General features: G+C 39.7%; 1 protein-coding gene across 1 annotated transcript in view; it reads right to left on the bottom strand.

Moving 5' to 3' along the window:
• Nucleotides 1-16,090, bottom strand: part of CLINT1 (clathrin interactor 1) — a 45,633-nt gene extending 29,543 nt beyond the window's left edge. The window contains exon 1 of the mRNA XM_088522592.1: nt 15,940-16,090. Coding sequence (XP_088378718.1) covers nt 15,940-15,980 — 41 coding nt within the window. The 5' untranslated portion in view covers nt 15,981-16,090. The remainder of the gene's footprint in view (nt 1-15,939) is intronic.
• Between the last annotated feature and the right edge of the window lie 389 nt (nt 16,091-16,479).

Genomic DNA, 16,479 nt, shown 5'->3' with positions numbered 1-16,479 from the left:
TTTTCACTACATACCTAAACTGCAGCTCAAATTAGAGTACAGCCAGAGTTAAATGGCTCTTAGAACAATTCAGGGGCTTAAGCACAAAATTTCACAAACAAATGTAAACAGCTGCCTTTCAACAGCCCCTCTTTTCAGGGCAGGAGTTGGACATTGTAGTGGGGCAATTACCTGCTAAAACACTACCTTTGTTTTCCAGTCAAACACAGAACCAAAATTTTTATGGTCCTCTACAAAATTTGTCTCCTTGTACTAATATGAACACGCCCCTGGCTTTTAGATTGAAATCCCTGCTTCGCAGGCCTTATTCCTTTAGATTTAATTCTCGGAGTTAAGAGACAGTATGTTTAAACAATAGCATCTATATAATCAAAAATTGGAACTACTGAACTTGAATATCTTCAGCTTTGCAATTACAAAAAGTTACCACATGCATTTTGTAAACAGATAACTATTTTAACCTACTTTGCTCATTATTTTTCATATTTTTATCCTGCAAACCAGCAATCATTTACAAAAAATATATTTTAAAGTTGCTGCATTTGTTTACAGAATTCCACCAGTTCTCATGTCCCCCTTCAAGTGCGGGCCATAATTGCTATATATTTTCCAACTGCCACAGCCAATCAACTGGCTTTAGTCTGTATTTTCTTGCACCACAAACTTCAACAGAAACCTTCCCTGAAAAAAACAAAGCTGCAGTCGTCCCCAAAAAAGAAACTTGCATAAGCTTCTTTTTGAAGAAAACAGCTAATGCTACTTCCTTTTTGTACAAAGGCACCATTTTCAAGTCCACAACTCGAGTGTTTCGAGCGTGCACAGAAACCTTCAGACAAACAGACTGTACTCGGAGTCTGGGAGCTTTCAGGACTAGGGCATGGATTTCTCTAATGCCAAAACAGAAATACCTACAAGAACAAGAACCTATTGGATACCTTCTTCTAGGATAAGAAATAAAAGGGTAAAAATAATTATTTTCAGAGGACATTCAGGTTGCAGTTACATTCACCACTTCTTTTTGAGGCAACACTAAATTTTCTGGCTGCATAAAACTGACTCAGTTGCATACTCTAGACCTCCTGTTTTTGACCAAAATGTATTTGGGAGTGATCTTGGGACAGACGAAGGGGAGGGGAAGAAAAGTAGTAAAGAGAATATTCCACCAGTATTGAGCTATCACTTTCCCAAGCATCCAGAACATCTTGCTCCAGAGCTCATTACACAATCATTTTCCTCATGCTTTCAAAAAATCCTTACTCTTCAGAGTGTCAAAAAGCCTGTGCATTTACCAGATTAAAATGACTTCGTGCAGATGCAAAAACTCCCTTGAAAAGCTCTCAATTCCCAAAATTCTGCACCCCGATTTATTTGTAACTGCTCGCTCACATCACTTGAAGTGCCTTCACCACAAAACTCCTACTAAGGTTTTCCAACACCATAAAGAGCATATCATACTTTTATTTTTAGCTTACAATACCACAGTCAGCCAAGTAAAAGTCTTGAAGATATATATGCTTGAACAATATTCACAGAATCACAGAATCCTTAAGGTTGGAAGGGAGCTCTAGGATATTAGCTGAATAGTCAGATATATTGCTCTGAAAAGCAGGAAACGCTACCCACTAGTTACTTCACCCATGAACTGCACAAAACTATTAGGTGTTGCTAAATTGAATTCCAAGGAATCCAAACTTTCTTTACCCAAAGAATTAGGTTTGCTCTGAATATCCCTCAACTGACAGGATATCAGGTATGCACAGAAGGAACACATAAGCAACAGTGGAGAGTTTTGTATTGCCAAAGCCCACCCTCACAGCACTCCAGGGGCTATGCTTGATGATGCCTGCAGCTCCAGCTATCCCTTTGGTACAGACCAAGCACCATTAAAACTTTGCCTGAATTCCAAATTTGTTACAAATTAAGCATTTTAAACATAAGCTAGTTGTTCCACTAGAGAAGCTGGTTAAAGTTTAAACAATGCACATGCTACAGCTTTTAACACACTAACTTATTCTGCTCTACTATGTAATCACTCTAGTGCTAACATGTCACAGGCACCCCTGTATTTTGCAATATTTTGTATTTTGCAAGCTTTCTCTGCAACCACCTCGACACCAATAAACTCGAGCACAGATAACGCCTCTAAGCCAAGAGTAACCAAAACCAAGAACCTGCAACAGCTGTTTTAATACACAGATGTTTTCCAGGACAAAAGTGTAAGAGACAGATGCTGCACTAGACTTTTTGGAGTGGGAGAATGGAAGATGACAATTTACACAAAATCATCAAATCAGTGGCTCATAACTGGTTTGTTTTCCTTCATCTAATCAAGTGTCTTTCAGCAGAGATATTCAGTAGGACAGAGATACACTGGAGGACTTTTTCAATATTTGGGTTTGTCTAAAAACAAAACAAACATGTAATTAATTGCTCTTATTTCCAGATATTCTAGAATTAATCCTATAGTTCCTGGTTTGTAAACCAAAAGTGTAAACAAATCCCACAAAGCAAGAGAACTCCACACCATGACCCCACAAGTCAAAACAAATGGATGCCCTCCCTCCCAAAACTTCTCAGCATCCCCATTTCAGGTCTTTCACCTTTTACCTGAAAATAATTTAAACAAGGGGAATTTGTGCTCACTACAGAGGAGCTGATCAGCTTCTCTTCTCAAAATTGGTTGCTTTCAATCTCCTGATTACTCACAACTGGAAGCTGAAGGCAAGAACTGTTCAGTGGATTAGCGTGCTGCATTAACAGCTCTTGTCCCTAGATGAAACACATCTAGGGTCAACGTTTCCTTACACATCCAGCACCAAAATGTAATCCAGAAAAGACCATTAGACTTGTCAAACAATATTAGAATAATGTGGTCTTTCAGTAAGACTGCACTGATTACATCTGGATCCAAAAGCCTTATTTCTTGACGCAGTTCCACACAGCTATAAAAAAGGAACACAACTAAGATGCTTGTGCTTCAGTATCTCCAGACATTTATATATTTTCCCCTATGAAGGAAACTTCCTGAAGCTTCCCTGCAGCTCACCTTGCTAACAAGCAGAAACAAGAAAGTCTGCAACTTAATAGCAAAAATAAGACCTCAGAGCTCCCCAATAAGTACTTTACACTCATTTACCAAAAGCATGTCTGTACAAAGGCAAACCAAACCTGCTCAGCATCTTAATCTCCAACACTGTGAGAAGACACCCACAGAGAATTGAAAAAAAATAGAGCAAATATGTAGTGATAATTGTGCAGCATATTCAGGCAGCCTCCCAGCAGTTCACAGATAGGGCTGAATTTGCAGAGTGTTTCTGCTACATCTTTACCCTTTCAGTGCTGACTCAGGGTTTAACAGCCCTGTAGGTTTTGGCACACACCCTATGCCAAACTTACCATGAACTAGGTGGCATGACTTTTGCTGATTGTTCCTCAGATTCCCTCACATGCTTCTTATTTGCAATTTTACACACAAAATGCTGAGCCTGCAATCATTTCAGTTTTCCTCAACTGGGCATCTTTTCTGGTTTTTGAAATACTTGCTCTGGCTTTTATTATTTCCTTAATCTTGCTCTTTAGCAATGATATTTCTTTTAGATCAGTGCCTTTGAAAAATAGCTTTGCTATGAGCTCCCAATATAAGTTTCATAATCTCCATGTAACTGCAGATATTTCATTATTTTAAATGCCTTTTTAGAGATTTCTTTTAAACAACATTCCTCATCTTTCCAAAAAGACACAAAATTTTTAATTCTGTTTCTCATGAAAAACTTCTAAATCTAAATGTGTTATCACCACTATTACAGTATGACTCTGATGGTAATAATATGAACCAGAAAGTGCACTGCTCAGATCAAGCAAAGTCTCACTACTACTTTTTTGACTGAAGTAAATGCTGTGATCATCGAGGTATTTTGTCTCAATACAGGAGACTGGTGAGATGTAAACGAGGTCACTCGCTGCTATTGCATTTCCTGCCCACACTGCCTCTGTCATCCACGCTGGTGGGAGGGTGTCAAGTGGTAACAGTCCCTCTTCCTATTCTCTCTACCCCTAAGCCTTCGGTTCTGAATTTTTAGTTCACAGAATACATGAACTGTGAATAAGGGTTTGATTGGGTTAAAGCTGCTTGTTTCTCTCTTCACCCTTGCCTGTATTATTTCTCACCTGGCATAGAGTTCTATTAGCCACATTGTCTTAAAATTGGACATTGCCATAGCAGGCCTATCCAAAATTTTCTGAAAATATTGAAGTTTACCCACTTGATCCTTCAATCTTCTAAATATCTGTATAGAAACACACACAATCAGTTTAGATTTTCTTTTTGTGCCTGTTTAAACAGTATCCTCTGTTCCTTGACTCCTATAGTTTCTCTTCTCCCCCTTCACTGGAGGATTCTGGCTTTGTGACCTGAGACCACAAGGGCATCTCAAGAAGGTAAGAGCAGTTCGTGACCAACAAGTTAGTTCAATTCTAGCTTCAGTACAAGTCCTTCCTCTGCAAGTTCTCTCATTCCACCAGGCCCAATTCACCTGAATCCCTCCTGCTCACATCATTTTCTCATCCATTTAAGGCACTTTTTGATCCTGCACACATCACTAGTATTATTTCCAAGACAAGTATTTCTACCCAAGTTCTTGTCTTTATCCTCCTGCCTCAGAGCTCAAGAACCTCACTCCTACGCCTGCCAATGACACTGCTACTCACACAGACTGCAGTCAGTAGCTTCTCTCCAGTATTTCCTAAAAGCTTATCCAACTATGTTACAAAGTCTGTCATCTTGCTGCTCAACAGGCAAGCTGCTACCCTAGGTTTTTTTTTTTTTTTTTTTTTGGATATAAATAATGCATTTCTGTCTACAACTATATTGCTCACACCTGTAGCACACTCACTGTCTTTAAACCAGAGTCCCAGCTCCAAGATAGGTTTTGGCTGTAGATGCCTATATTGCACAATAGGCCCAAGAGAATTACTTCTTTCTTTATAAGACTGATACCCTTAAGATTCTTGGAAGAGCTGAATTCTGGAATTCTTACCAGGATATAGCATTATAATTTAATTTGCCATTTTTTTGTCTTGGATTTCAGGTTTTTCTCTAGAAAATTATGAAATAGGACTCTAGGATCACACCAGAGTAATTACTACAAGAAACAGAAGAAAAACTACATCAGAAAAGCAAACATCACTGCTCAAGGCATACTGAAGAAAAATATCCAATTTAAATACATTCAAATATAGTCACTAAAAATGGCACAACTACTTAGTTATGAGCTTATTATATCTCAGCCACCAAATTAACAAAAAAGCTTTTTTTTTTTTTTTTTTTTTTTTTTTAAGTCTAATCTCTTCCTGTTTCAGATCGTGCATCCTTTTAGGAACCCAACTACTACAACGTTGCTTTCTTCCTGTAAGTGTAGCTTATTAAGCATAAAAAGTCACCACAGTCCTAAAATACATATTTTACTTTGAAATTACATTTTTCATGAAGACAGGCTGCAAGCTAGAAACCCTTCTATTAATGTATTAAGCATCCAGGCAAAGTAACTCTACTTGTAAGAAAACACTGGCTCAAGCTTCATGGTTGAATGTCACCTATAGTAAGACAGTAAGGGAAGCAATGGGCACAAGCAGTAAGAACACACCAAAGCAAAGCTTCAAGAAATCAGCATTATGACATTAATATTCAGTATTTTAGTAACATTTTTAGATTAGTACCTCACATTAAATAAAAGGAGTAGTTTGGCAATCAAAACCCTGCAAGTTCACAAAACTGCTTTTTTACTCAAAGCTAGCGCTCACTTGGTAAAAGAGTCTGGCAAATCAAACACAAATTTACTTTCAAAATGCCAAACGAAGTTTATTTGTGAATGATAATGAGTTTCCTCTCCTTTCACAGGTATTGTTTGTTGAACTGGTTCTTCCAGGAGATCAAGTAACTCTTCTGGCCTAAAAGGTAACAAGAGCTGTTTCCTTTTCTCAAGAGCCCCCGTTTCCAGTTTCTGTCCACATACAGATGGAAACTTCAAAGTAAACAATGATTCAATACCAAAGATATTATTTTAACTGATTAATGGCAAAATTATCTTTTTTTTTATATACAGTCCAATGTTGGTAACTATAGAAGTAAATTATTTACAGAATATTAAAAAGAACTGAGAATGGTAATTTAAAGGCTAAAAGTCCACTTTCCAATTAGAATTCTATCAACACTAAGTTTTCAAGTTGTTTCAAGCAATTCAATCTCTTCAGTGACACAAAGAAAAACTACTGTGTTATAAGTTAACTCAGATGCTAAACACCTTTTAACAGAAGGCTTTTCCACCTCTTTCCATGATCACATGGAATATTAAAATAAATCATCATAAGAAAGAATTAAAGACGACAGCAATCATTACAAAATCAACTCTACTAGCAGAAATAGGATACTAATGAAACTGACTTCTCAGAGGCAGGCATCTACCCATATCAGCGCCAATAAAATTACCAAAGGTTATGAAAAGCTTTTTTCTTCTCTTTCAATTCAAAATGGACTTGGACAAACTCAACTATATGGTCTCCTGGAACACAGAACCCACAGCTTCCAATAATCACATACAGATGTATCTGTTTTCTCAGCTAGAAAATTATGCCATGAGAGGAAACACCGAATATCCACTATATACACATTGGATGCTTCCAGATAGCTGGGGGAAGAACCAACAAAAGGATATTATTGTTATGACTCAGGATGGAGCAGAGACAAAAAATAACATACTTCTTCAGTCCCAATGGGTCTCATTATTATTACAACAGATTAAAAAAAGCATGCAGGTCAGTCTCATTAAGGAAGTTGGATATACATTAATATTTCTAATTGTATCCCAAATGAGCCAGTTAATATCTATTAAACATGCAGGCTGTATTTAACTGGTTAGGAAGATATGACACTATTTGGATGAAGCAAAGCAGTATGACAGTTTTCATGCAATTGCCTTAAAGCACAAACATGCACTAGAGATGCTGTTTTGTCATCTTAGTTTGCTATTTACTTGTAAAACAACCACATGCAGGAAGACTTAAAACTATTTAAAATTAATACTCTACATATAGTACCACTTCCACCACTTTGTAACTGAAATATATGCCCCCAGTATTTCAAGTATAATTAGCTACTCTGCACCCATACAGTTCTGCGTGGCTACTGCACCCTGAGATTATTTCCAACCTGAAAGATTTAAAGTGGAACCATGTCAGACAGTTACATATTCCTGTTCATATCTTTTCTCAAAAATTAGGGACTTGAATAAAACCAAAACATATGGCTTTGAAAACACAACAATTACACAAACATAAGTTTAGCTCATAAGCCTGAAGCAGTGATACACAAGAAATTTAAGATTTTTTTTAAAAAAAATCTAAATTTTAGAGCTGCTTTGCAGGTAACAAATCATTAATGGCAGAGATTTAAAATGGACTTAAAGCTACAGAAAACAGTACCCTCATCAAAAAATTGGTCCCAGCCCATCTTCCTGTCTTATCCCCTACCAGGGCAAGGACTTGCAGCCCCATAAGCAGCTGCTCAGGGCAGTGCAGTGCTGATCCATTTGTAAACAAACTCTATAAAATAAAAGGTTGCTTTTAGGTGCATCAGCAAGCTAGCACAAGCAAACACCAAACTACAGAACAGAAACACACAAGGAAGGCAAAAAACACTGAATGGTCACATATGAAAGTAGGACAGTCTTTTTCAGTCGCAGAATAATCTTAGGGCTCCTTCACCCACTTGTAAAAGCACATCCTACCGGTGTAGTTCACAGCTAAACCTGTCCTTGCTCTCAGTCACTTATTCCTACCCAAATACCATTCCTTGCTTTATGCCAGTATAAATATTTGTGTGACCATGGAATCAACTATACCAGGGAACTGATCCAGCTGAGAACTAAATTGGCAAAAACAACTGGTTAGTCCAAGGGAAATACTCTCTGCTCAGGCAGAAGGTAGCTAGTGCCAGCCAGAGGAGGGCACAGAAAACAGGCAGCCTGTGGCAGAAGGAAGAGCACAGTAGGTTTCAGTATGGATCAACCTCCATTGACACCGACTGGGGAACCTTAACCTAAGATTTCATTGCTCAGGATAGCTCGTATTCATGCTAAGGTAGTTTGAGACTTCAGAACAATTAAAAGGAGATTCAGGCACATATTTTTACTAGTTATGCCAGCTTCAGCTGTCTCTCCTGTTCCTTTCCACCTTGATACTGCTCCCTCAGTTGCACCACACGGCTGCACGATAAACCAGACTACAGAACTAATCTGACTTAGAAACAAACAAATAAAAATAATCTGAGCTGTTCCTCTAATTAGTTCACTGCTTGGCAAGCCAAATTGACATACTTCATAGCAAAAGATGCAGGAAGCAATGAATATTTAATCTAATACTACAAAAAGCTCAAAGGACAATTTAAACAGCTTCCAGAAGCAGTGAACTAAATTGTTTAAATGGTTTCATATGATCCTACCCTCACTAACGTCCACCTCTTAAAAAAATTACGTGTCCAAGGTAGAATTGGATCTTACTTTTCAGAGAGGCAAAATACACGGACTGCTTCTTCAAGAAAGACTACAGAGAATCCATAAAACAAAACTGCTATACTGCAGCTGTTTATTCCTAATGGTGTGGTAAATAAAGCTCCTGCTCAAAGTTGCAGGCCACAACAGCTGCCAATCTTTGTCTGTAACTGCGCCTGTACTTGACCTATGCCATGAAGATGAGGCACACTACAAGGAGAGGGAGACAAATCAATTGCAAAATTGAATGTGTTATTTACTTGGTGTATTTTCTACAAATTTAGTCTTACTTTTTCTTGCCCTGTGTTAGCTTTGCATTTATGAATAAAAACATACTGAAGTAAGCAGGAAAACAAGAAAAGATTTACTCTATGTACACTTTTTTTTTTTTTTTTTTAAAGAAAAAGGCAACTAAAGGGAACAGTGACCCTACTTTTTCCAGGACCACTCTTAAGTCAAAAAATTCTCAATATATTGTAATACTTCCTTAATACTAGCTCAGAATACACTGGTGGCTTGAAGTTGAGGCACGCCAGCAAAATATTTGAGCATACAAAAAATAACCGGTTGCTTTAACTATTCTTGTACTATGGTTTGTGGACCAACTGTGGCCCAAATTTAGGTATATATAGAGAGCAGTTTAAAACGAAATATACAACTTCTCTAAGGAACACCAGATTTTTATCTTCCAAGCCTATCACCATACAAGGCATAAAGTAAAATTCAGGAATCTGATAATGCCAAAGATTACATTTTATGACCACCATTGTAATGCTTACAGCTGCATCTTTCTATGTAGGCTATTCTGATTAGAGACAACAGTGGTCTAGTTCACAATCTCTCAATACATAAGCTTTCTAACACACACACCATTTAGCTTCCCTGAAAATGCACATGACCAATGCTTTAACTAGCATTATGCAACATATTCTAACTCTTGTTACTTCCTGTAATGTTTAAGAAGCAAGAGTCATTGGAAAGAGCTCAAACAAACGCACCGCTTTAAGGACTGTGCTTATTAAGCCTGTATATTTGGTCACAATTACCTTATGCAATGCCTTGATATATACTTCAGCTTCTACTATTAGCTTACTTTGATTACAGTACTGGTTGAATATTTAAACAGGAGAATGGTGCACCTATGGAATTATTATGCTCTTATGTGCAAAGATAATTGCTACTGATACTCAATTCCACAGTCTAAAAGTTACAATTATTTTTACTCCTTCTTAAAGAAATAGTGTAACACTTTTGAAAAGTTTTTAAATGAAGCAGAAACACCCCCCAAAATAAGGGCTATGGCAGTGGTTTGATAGAGCTATACACTATTGCAGAGCCAAACAGTATGTTTGAATAGTCCTCTCTGAATTCCCAAGAGTATTGCTTTTCTCAGAGTGCCTGATAACCGAGCAGAGGACAAGTCCTTATAGGACTGGAGATAATATAATGACCTTGCTTGTAAATAATGATACAAAATGGTGTTGTTAGAGCAGTTATCAGCAGGACATCTCTTAAGCAGCAACAGGAGAATAACTCATGCAGTGAGGGTTAAGTGTCCCTTACATGAAACTGTGGAAGTGCTTACTGCTCTGAAGATCCTGTTTAGGCAAACCAAAATAAATCTTCAACATAAAGAAAAGTAAATGATCCCAGAACTGGAGTGAGTTTACTGTAAGGTCAGAGAGCAACGGACTAGTATTAAACAGTTATTTACCCTTTTGTTGGAAACACCATTTGAAACATCATTTACCATAATACCCGTTATTACTAACCTAAACCATATGATACTTTTGTTCCTTGAACCAAATTGTCTGTAAACAAGAACAATTACAAGCACATTAAAAAGAGAAGAATGTAGCTGGGCAAGATTATTTAAAACTCCCAGCCAAGCAATAAGCAGTACCCACTTATATACTGGTCAAACACAAGAATGCTACAGGCAGTAAGCAACTGAATATTAAATGTAAGCCATGTAATTGTAGGGTAAATTACTCATGCATTTACCATATTAACACATACAATGCAGGCCTAATACAGGGTACAGAGAGCAGCATGAGACCCCATGAGCCTGTAAATCTAGAGTTTCCATGTTCACTAACTGCCTGTAACTTAGTTCACTTGATGACTTTTTATTTTTCCATAGTTGTGAAGTAGGGGTGATCTTTGCACTTTTGTTGTGGAGTAGAGGTTCCTGAATTAGTTTGCCCTGCTTTAGGCTACAATCGCTAGAATCTGCAATAACTATGCAAAGCAGTAATTCACTCTGTTTTGCCAGGAATTTACCCTCTCTTTACAGTGCTTCTAATCATATGAGCTAAGGAAAACATACTCTGTTAACTAAAACTTCTCTTTTAGCCTGTTGTATTGCAGATGATGACAGCAGCTTCAACCTTCATTTTCACTTACATTAAAATAATTGCTTCTTGCATAGACATATCAGAATAATTGACAGAAAATCCTATATCTAACTTAAAAATACATTCTCAAGGGTAATAAATGCTTCCAGCATTTAAACTGTGTACAAACATCACAATCAGTTCTAACCTGAGAAGAGGCACCTTGCTCTCCACTTCAACGTAGGTTAAAACATGTAATATTTGGGCAGAACCTTGCAAAATGTAGAAAAACAGCTCTGTAACATAAACCCCAGTCTATGAGGGAGTGCAAATCCAGTGCCTGATCGGTAATATAATGGTGCAGTCAGAAGCAGTATCAGCAAAGCAGTCAGGACATAGCTATATGGACAAAATAACCCTAACCATGCTTTCTGGGAAGGGGTAATGTCATGTTCTTAACACTAGCAAGAAAGACACACACGCTCTCTTCAGTACATGCCAAGAAGCTCCAAAATTCAGCTACAACTATTTCACTCACCTAAACTAACTCAAATGAGCATCTGGATTACAGTCCTTTATACATGCTCATCTGTCACCTTGACCAAATTTTTAATTAGACTATTTCTTTGCTCTTTGATATGTGGAAAGCACTTAGAATCATCTCTTCCAGACTCTAGGTCACAAAAGCTAAGTATGGTAATGAAAATTGTAAAGAAAGCAGCTGCAAAGTCATCACCTTGTGACACAAGCAACAGTTTAATCTCCATGAGTCTAAAGGTTAAGTTCTTCCTTCTACCTTACTTACAGTGTGTCCTACTTATCTGTGACAAACTAGTCAAAACATTAAGTTATGACAATATCTTTTATTGACAGAGGAATTATTCCAAAGAGATTTCAAAACAGCTTTGCTAGCTTCATATGCACAAACACATTTTCTGCTTTCAGCATAAGAAATAACACAATAGTAATTCAGGAAAATACCCTAAGAACCAGAGCAGGCTCTGGTTTACGGTAAAAGGAATTCAGCAAAGCTGAAGAGAGATGCAGTAGACTATCTTTTGAACTTGGCAAGAAGGCCAAGTTAATATCTTCATGCTGCTAAAAACCATTTTAGCAGGTTTTCTTAATATTTCTTGTTTTGTTCTTCAAAAGATATTCTTCAGAATATCCCTGAAAATTCTACATAGCATACAAAGCACTACATACTTGTCTGCGATTAAAGGAGGAAGTTTCCAAGTTGCACAATTTTCTACACTTCTGTGTCCAGGACTCCAGAACTCAGGGAGTACAAAGTCTTCTGCCAACACAGCTGTTAAGACTCCATAGGGAAATAGTTGTTTGGGTCATTCAAAGCACATACATCTATATCAACCAAAACATGACATTTCTGCCAAACTGTTTCCACACCAGAAATACATTCTCAAGGTTTCAGAGTTCCAGACTGGCAGCTTACAACTCTAAAGCCTCATGTAAACTGCTCAAACATGAGGCTCATCTGCAAGCCGCAGCTGAGCAGGGCTGTTGGGGAGCAGAGCACCTCAACCCCCTGCTGCAGGAGGTGGCAGAATACCCAGGCCTTCAGGAACTGCTCTTACCTGGCCACCCAGAGCCAAGGCTGCAAAACTCATCCTGCCGTAGCAGGGGGACCGCAGGACAGTACTTCCCATCTGCAGAATGCTCTTACAGCTCACATTCCTACCAGTTATCTGAAGTATGCAGCACACACAGCGTGTCTCTATGTCACACAGAGAATTTGGTATGCAGCTCATGAGATCAGAAAAGCACTGTGCAGGAGACAGCCAATTTAAGCCACACATTTCTGTGGCCAGCCTCGCCTAAGTCTATGGCAACAGAGAATTTAACAAAAAGTCTACTATACTACTTCAGCAATGACTCAAAACTGCCACCTGACTCAGTAAGTGTGCCCCACGGAACACCGTGCATTTTTCTTGAGCCATCAAAAACCTCTGCCATTTAAACAGAGTTTACAGTTACAGCATCTACAAGTCCATCACACAGGGCTGCATTTATACAGTGTGCTTCCCAAGTTACTTTTGGCCAGCTAGACAAAAAAGAATCTATGCAAGTAAATGCTTAAAGAAAGCTCCCTTCTAAAGTTAATTTATTCACATTATGAAGTAGTGTGAAATCCAGAATTTATTCCTGAAAAAAGAAAGAAAAAAAGGAAATTTAGACCTCTACCCTCTAAACTACAAGCTAGCCCTACAGAAAGTCTGTCTAATTCCACACAAGCACAGTGCTTATGCACTTTGCAGTACTTAGGAAAAATGAGGGCAGAAGCCTGACACGTGTTTAGAAACCAGAAGAATGAAAGTTTAAATCAAAACAATTCTAACTAGATACAGACAAGCTATATTATTCATTTGCTTTCTGCTCCAAACTACTTCATAATAGCTAATTAAAAAAAGAGAGAGGGATCACAGTGAATTGTACCTAACTCTAATGAAGGCACTTCAAAACTGAAAAGGGGAAGGAGTTGTATCAGCAACTATTGAACAGAAAGGTTAGAGAACAAGACAGATCACACTATCTTGTCATAGCTTAGAACAGTCTAAATCCAATATTCTATTGTAGGCTTTCTAAATTTCCAAGAAAAGGCTATGACCTTATATTACAAATAACAATATCTTATGCAGATGCTGACCTATTTCTGAATTTCTAGGAAATGCTATGATAAAAGTAGTAGTGGTGATTCTAGAGAGGAAGAACTGGAAAGCAGACCTAACCTACTGAACTTGATTTTCTCGGTTTCTATCAAACTGAAGAAAGCATGAAAACTAAAAACTTCAGAACTATCAACTACAAACCTGAATTTTTATTTTATATTTCACTGTCATTTCTTAACATTTTTAGCTTTAAAAATTTTTCAGATTTTAATAGTTTATTTACTGTTCCTACTTATTAAGAAACTAAGTATTTGCTCAAACATCCTAAAGATGTTAACACAGGTTCTCCAACATGACACATCTCTGATCTAATCAAACTGCCAAAAGCCCAAGCAATGGCAAATTGAAAGCAGATGAGGAAGCTGAAGTACCATGATAAGCATCAGCTGAGTAGGGAATCAAGACAGAGTTACTATCACCAGCACTTCCCCACCCCCAAACTATCAAAGTTTGTAATTGACAGCTATTTGCAATTTCAAAACCATTATTTAATCTAATTCCTTTTCTTAAGGAAAGAGAGACATTCCTATTAAAATTTGACATGTCCCTGCCACAGCACCTGGGATTACTCAAGAGAAGGACAACACTTCACAGACTCTTCCACAGAGAATTTTGTACCTTATGGCCTTAAGACAAAAGACATCATGACAGATCTGTACCAAACACAATGGGACTATTGATTTTGATGCCTAAGTGCTATTTATTCTGCAGACTTTCTTTTTTTTTATTATTAATAAAAAAGCCTATACACTCCTCTTCTCTTGGACAGTATTTTTCTCTGAAATTGAAGATTGTCCAAAAGGTTTCTTCCATGATTTTTACAAGTAATTACCCATTTCTTCTACTTGATTGAAAAAAATCAAAAGCCTTTCCAATACAGGTTTGGATGCATACTTGACTAATTGCTTATGAACTATATTTAGAAGTAAATATTTTAAACATAGTAAGAGGGTGGAGCAGTGTTTTTATCAATCATTAATACTAATCAATTAAAATTACACAAGCTAAACTTAGAAGAGCTTGCTTTCCCTGAAAATGCCCTTTCAGGGCTTGGCATTCAAGACAGGCCTCGTATTTGGCTTGTCCATATATACGATTTGTAGCATTATTAAAACTACCACCCTACTTGGGCAAAGGCAGACTTTTTTCCCCGCAAGAAGCTGATAGCAATAAAGGTAAACTACTGCCTTGGGAGAAGTCTTACTCACAGTGGTTTTTAAATGTCATCTCTAACTCTTGGCCTAGAAAAGTCTCAGTCAGATATACAAAACCATAAGCCAAGATAGTCAGCAGAAATTAACTATCATGAAGAAGTTACCATTTCTCTTCAGTCTGTTGCCTTTATACTAACCTTTTTATAAAAGTTTAAGTATTGTTTGGGGAAGCCAAAGTAAAAAAGTTCAAAATGGGGCCTCAATTCTGAAAGACTCACCTTGACTTCCAGAGCTGGGCACAACTCTTAGATCATGTAATCTGATCTGGTGCAGTCTCACCTGAGCTTCAGCCAGGTATTCCTCTAAGCCTGCAAACTCAGGGGAAAGCGCTCCCAATTTACTCCTAAAGATCATTTAAGGGGGCAAAATATATCTTTTTTCCTGCACCAGATCAAAATATTCTCATTAAGCCAAGAGGTGGCAGAAAAACACTGCAATAATACGTTCTCATACAGCAGCAGGATGATCGCGATTACTACCACCTCTGCCCAGTTTAGAGTGGGACGAGGTTGTGCTCAAGGCAATAAGCCTGCAAACACCTGAACTATTTAAACATTTAAGGGTTGGGATACAGTATTTCACTCCTCTACCATGCTCCACCTCAGAAGCCCAAGATGGTGAGTCAATGGCGATTGCAGCAGTGACCTGTTCTTAAGGAACGGGGAAAAAAAAAAAAAAAAACCAACCAACCAGAAAAACTCAGGGAGATCATAGGGTCTTTGCAAGCACTCTGAAAACTGACTGCTGTACAGGTGGTTCCCGACTCTCCTCCTCCTTTCGAGCACCATATTCCTGTTTCCTCCTATAGAGACTTATAGCCATGAGAAGAGCCCGGTTTTAAGGGCTCACCCCGCAGCACCCCGGCAAGGGAGAGGGAGCCCAGTGGGGACAGCGCAGCTCGCCCAGGGCCAGCAGCGCCCGGACAGGCCCCCAGGCCCCGCGAGGAGGCCCCGGCTGCGAGAGGGGCTGGAGGTGGCGCGGGGCAGCTCCCCCGGCAAGGAAGCAGGGGACGGGGAATGGGGATCATCCTGGGGGGCCGTGAGGCAGCGAAGGGGGGAGGGAAGCGGCCATGTTGTGCGTGTAGAAGGGGAGAAGGTGCGCGGGCCCCGCCGAGGGGGGCCCGGGCCGCCCCGGCCCCCGCCCCGTCGGCCGTACTCACGCCTTGTCCACCAGCTCCCGCACTTTCCACATGTTGAGCATGGCGCCGACCGCGCGGAGCCCTCCCGGCCTCGCTGCCCCCCGTCGCCGCCGGCCCCCCGAGGCGCCGCTCGCCGCGCTCCGCCCGCCGCCGCGCCAGGCCCGCGCCGCCGCCGCTGCCGAGCGAGGGACGCGGCGCCGCTCCCGGAAATGGAGAGCCGCCCGCCGCGCGGCACCACGGGATATGTAGTTTCCCCGTCGGCCGCGCAAGGCCTGCCGGGGGGAGGTTGGTCCCCGTGAATGGCGCGCGCTCGGGGCGCAAGGGCTCCTGGGAGTCGTAGTCCTGCATGGCGGCCGCCCGACCCGGCCTAGTGCGGTGCGGTCCGACCCGGCCCGGCCGCTCGGGCCCCACAGACACATCCTCACCGTGTGCTAGGATCCGCCCTGAGCGGCCTGGGCCGCAACCCTGCCCTCCCCCTTAACCCTGTTTAATGCTGATTAACTTCTTGCCTTGCGGACAACCAAAGGAGAGCGGCTTGTGCAAGCGGCCTGTTGAACCACA

Source organism: Tinamus guttatus, unplaced genomic scaffold, assembly GCF_059628265.1.
Source record: "Tinamus guttatus ecotype Peru unplaced genomic scaffold, ASM5962826v1 Tinamus_guttatus_pri_ptg000155l, whole genome shotgun sequence".
Taxonomy (NCBI): domain Eukaryota; kingdom Metazoa; phylum Chordata; class Aves; order Tinamiformes; family Tinamidae; genus Tinamus; species Tinamus guttatus.
Note: the sequence above shows the minus strand (reverse complement) of the source record. Positions and strands in the feature narration are given on the sequence as shown.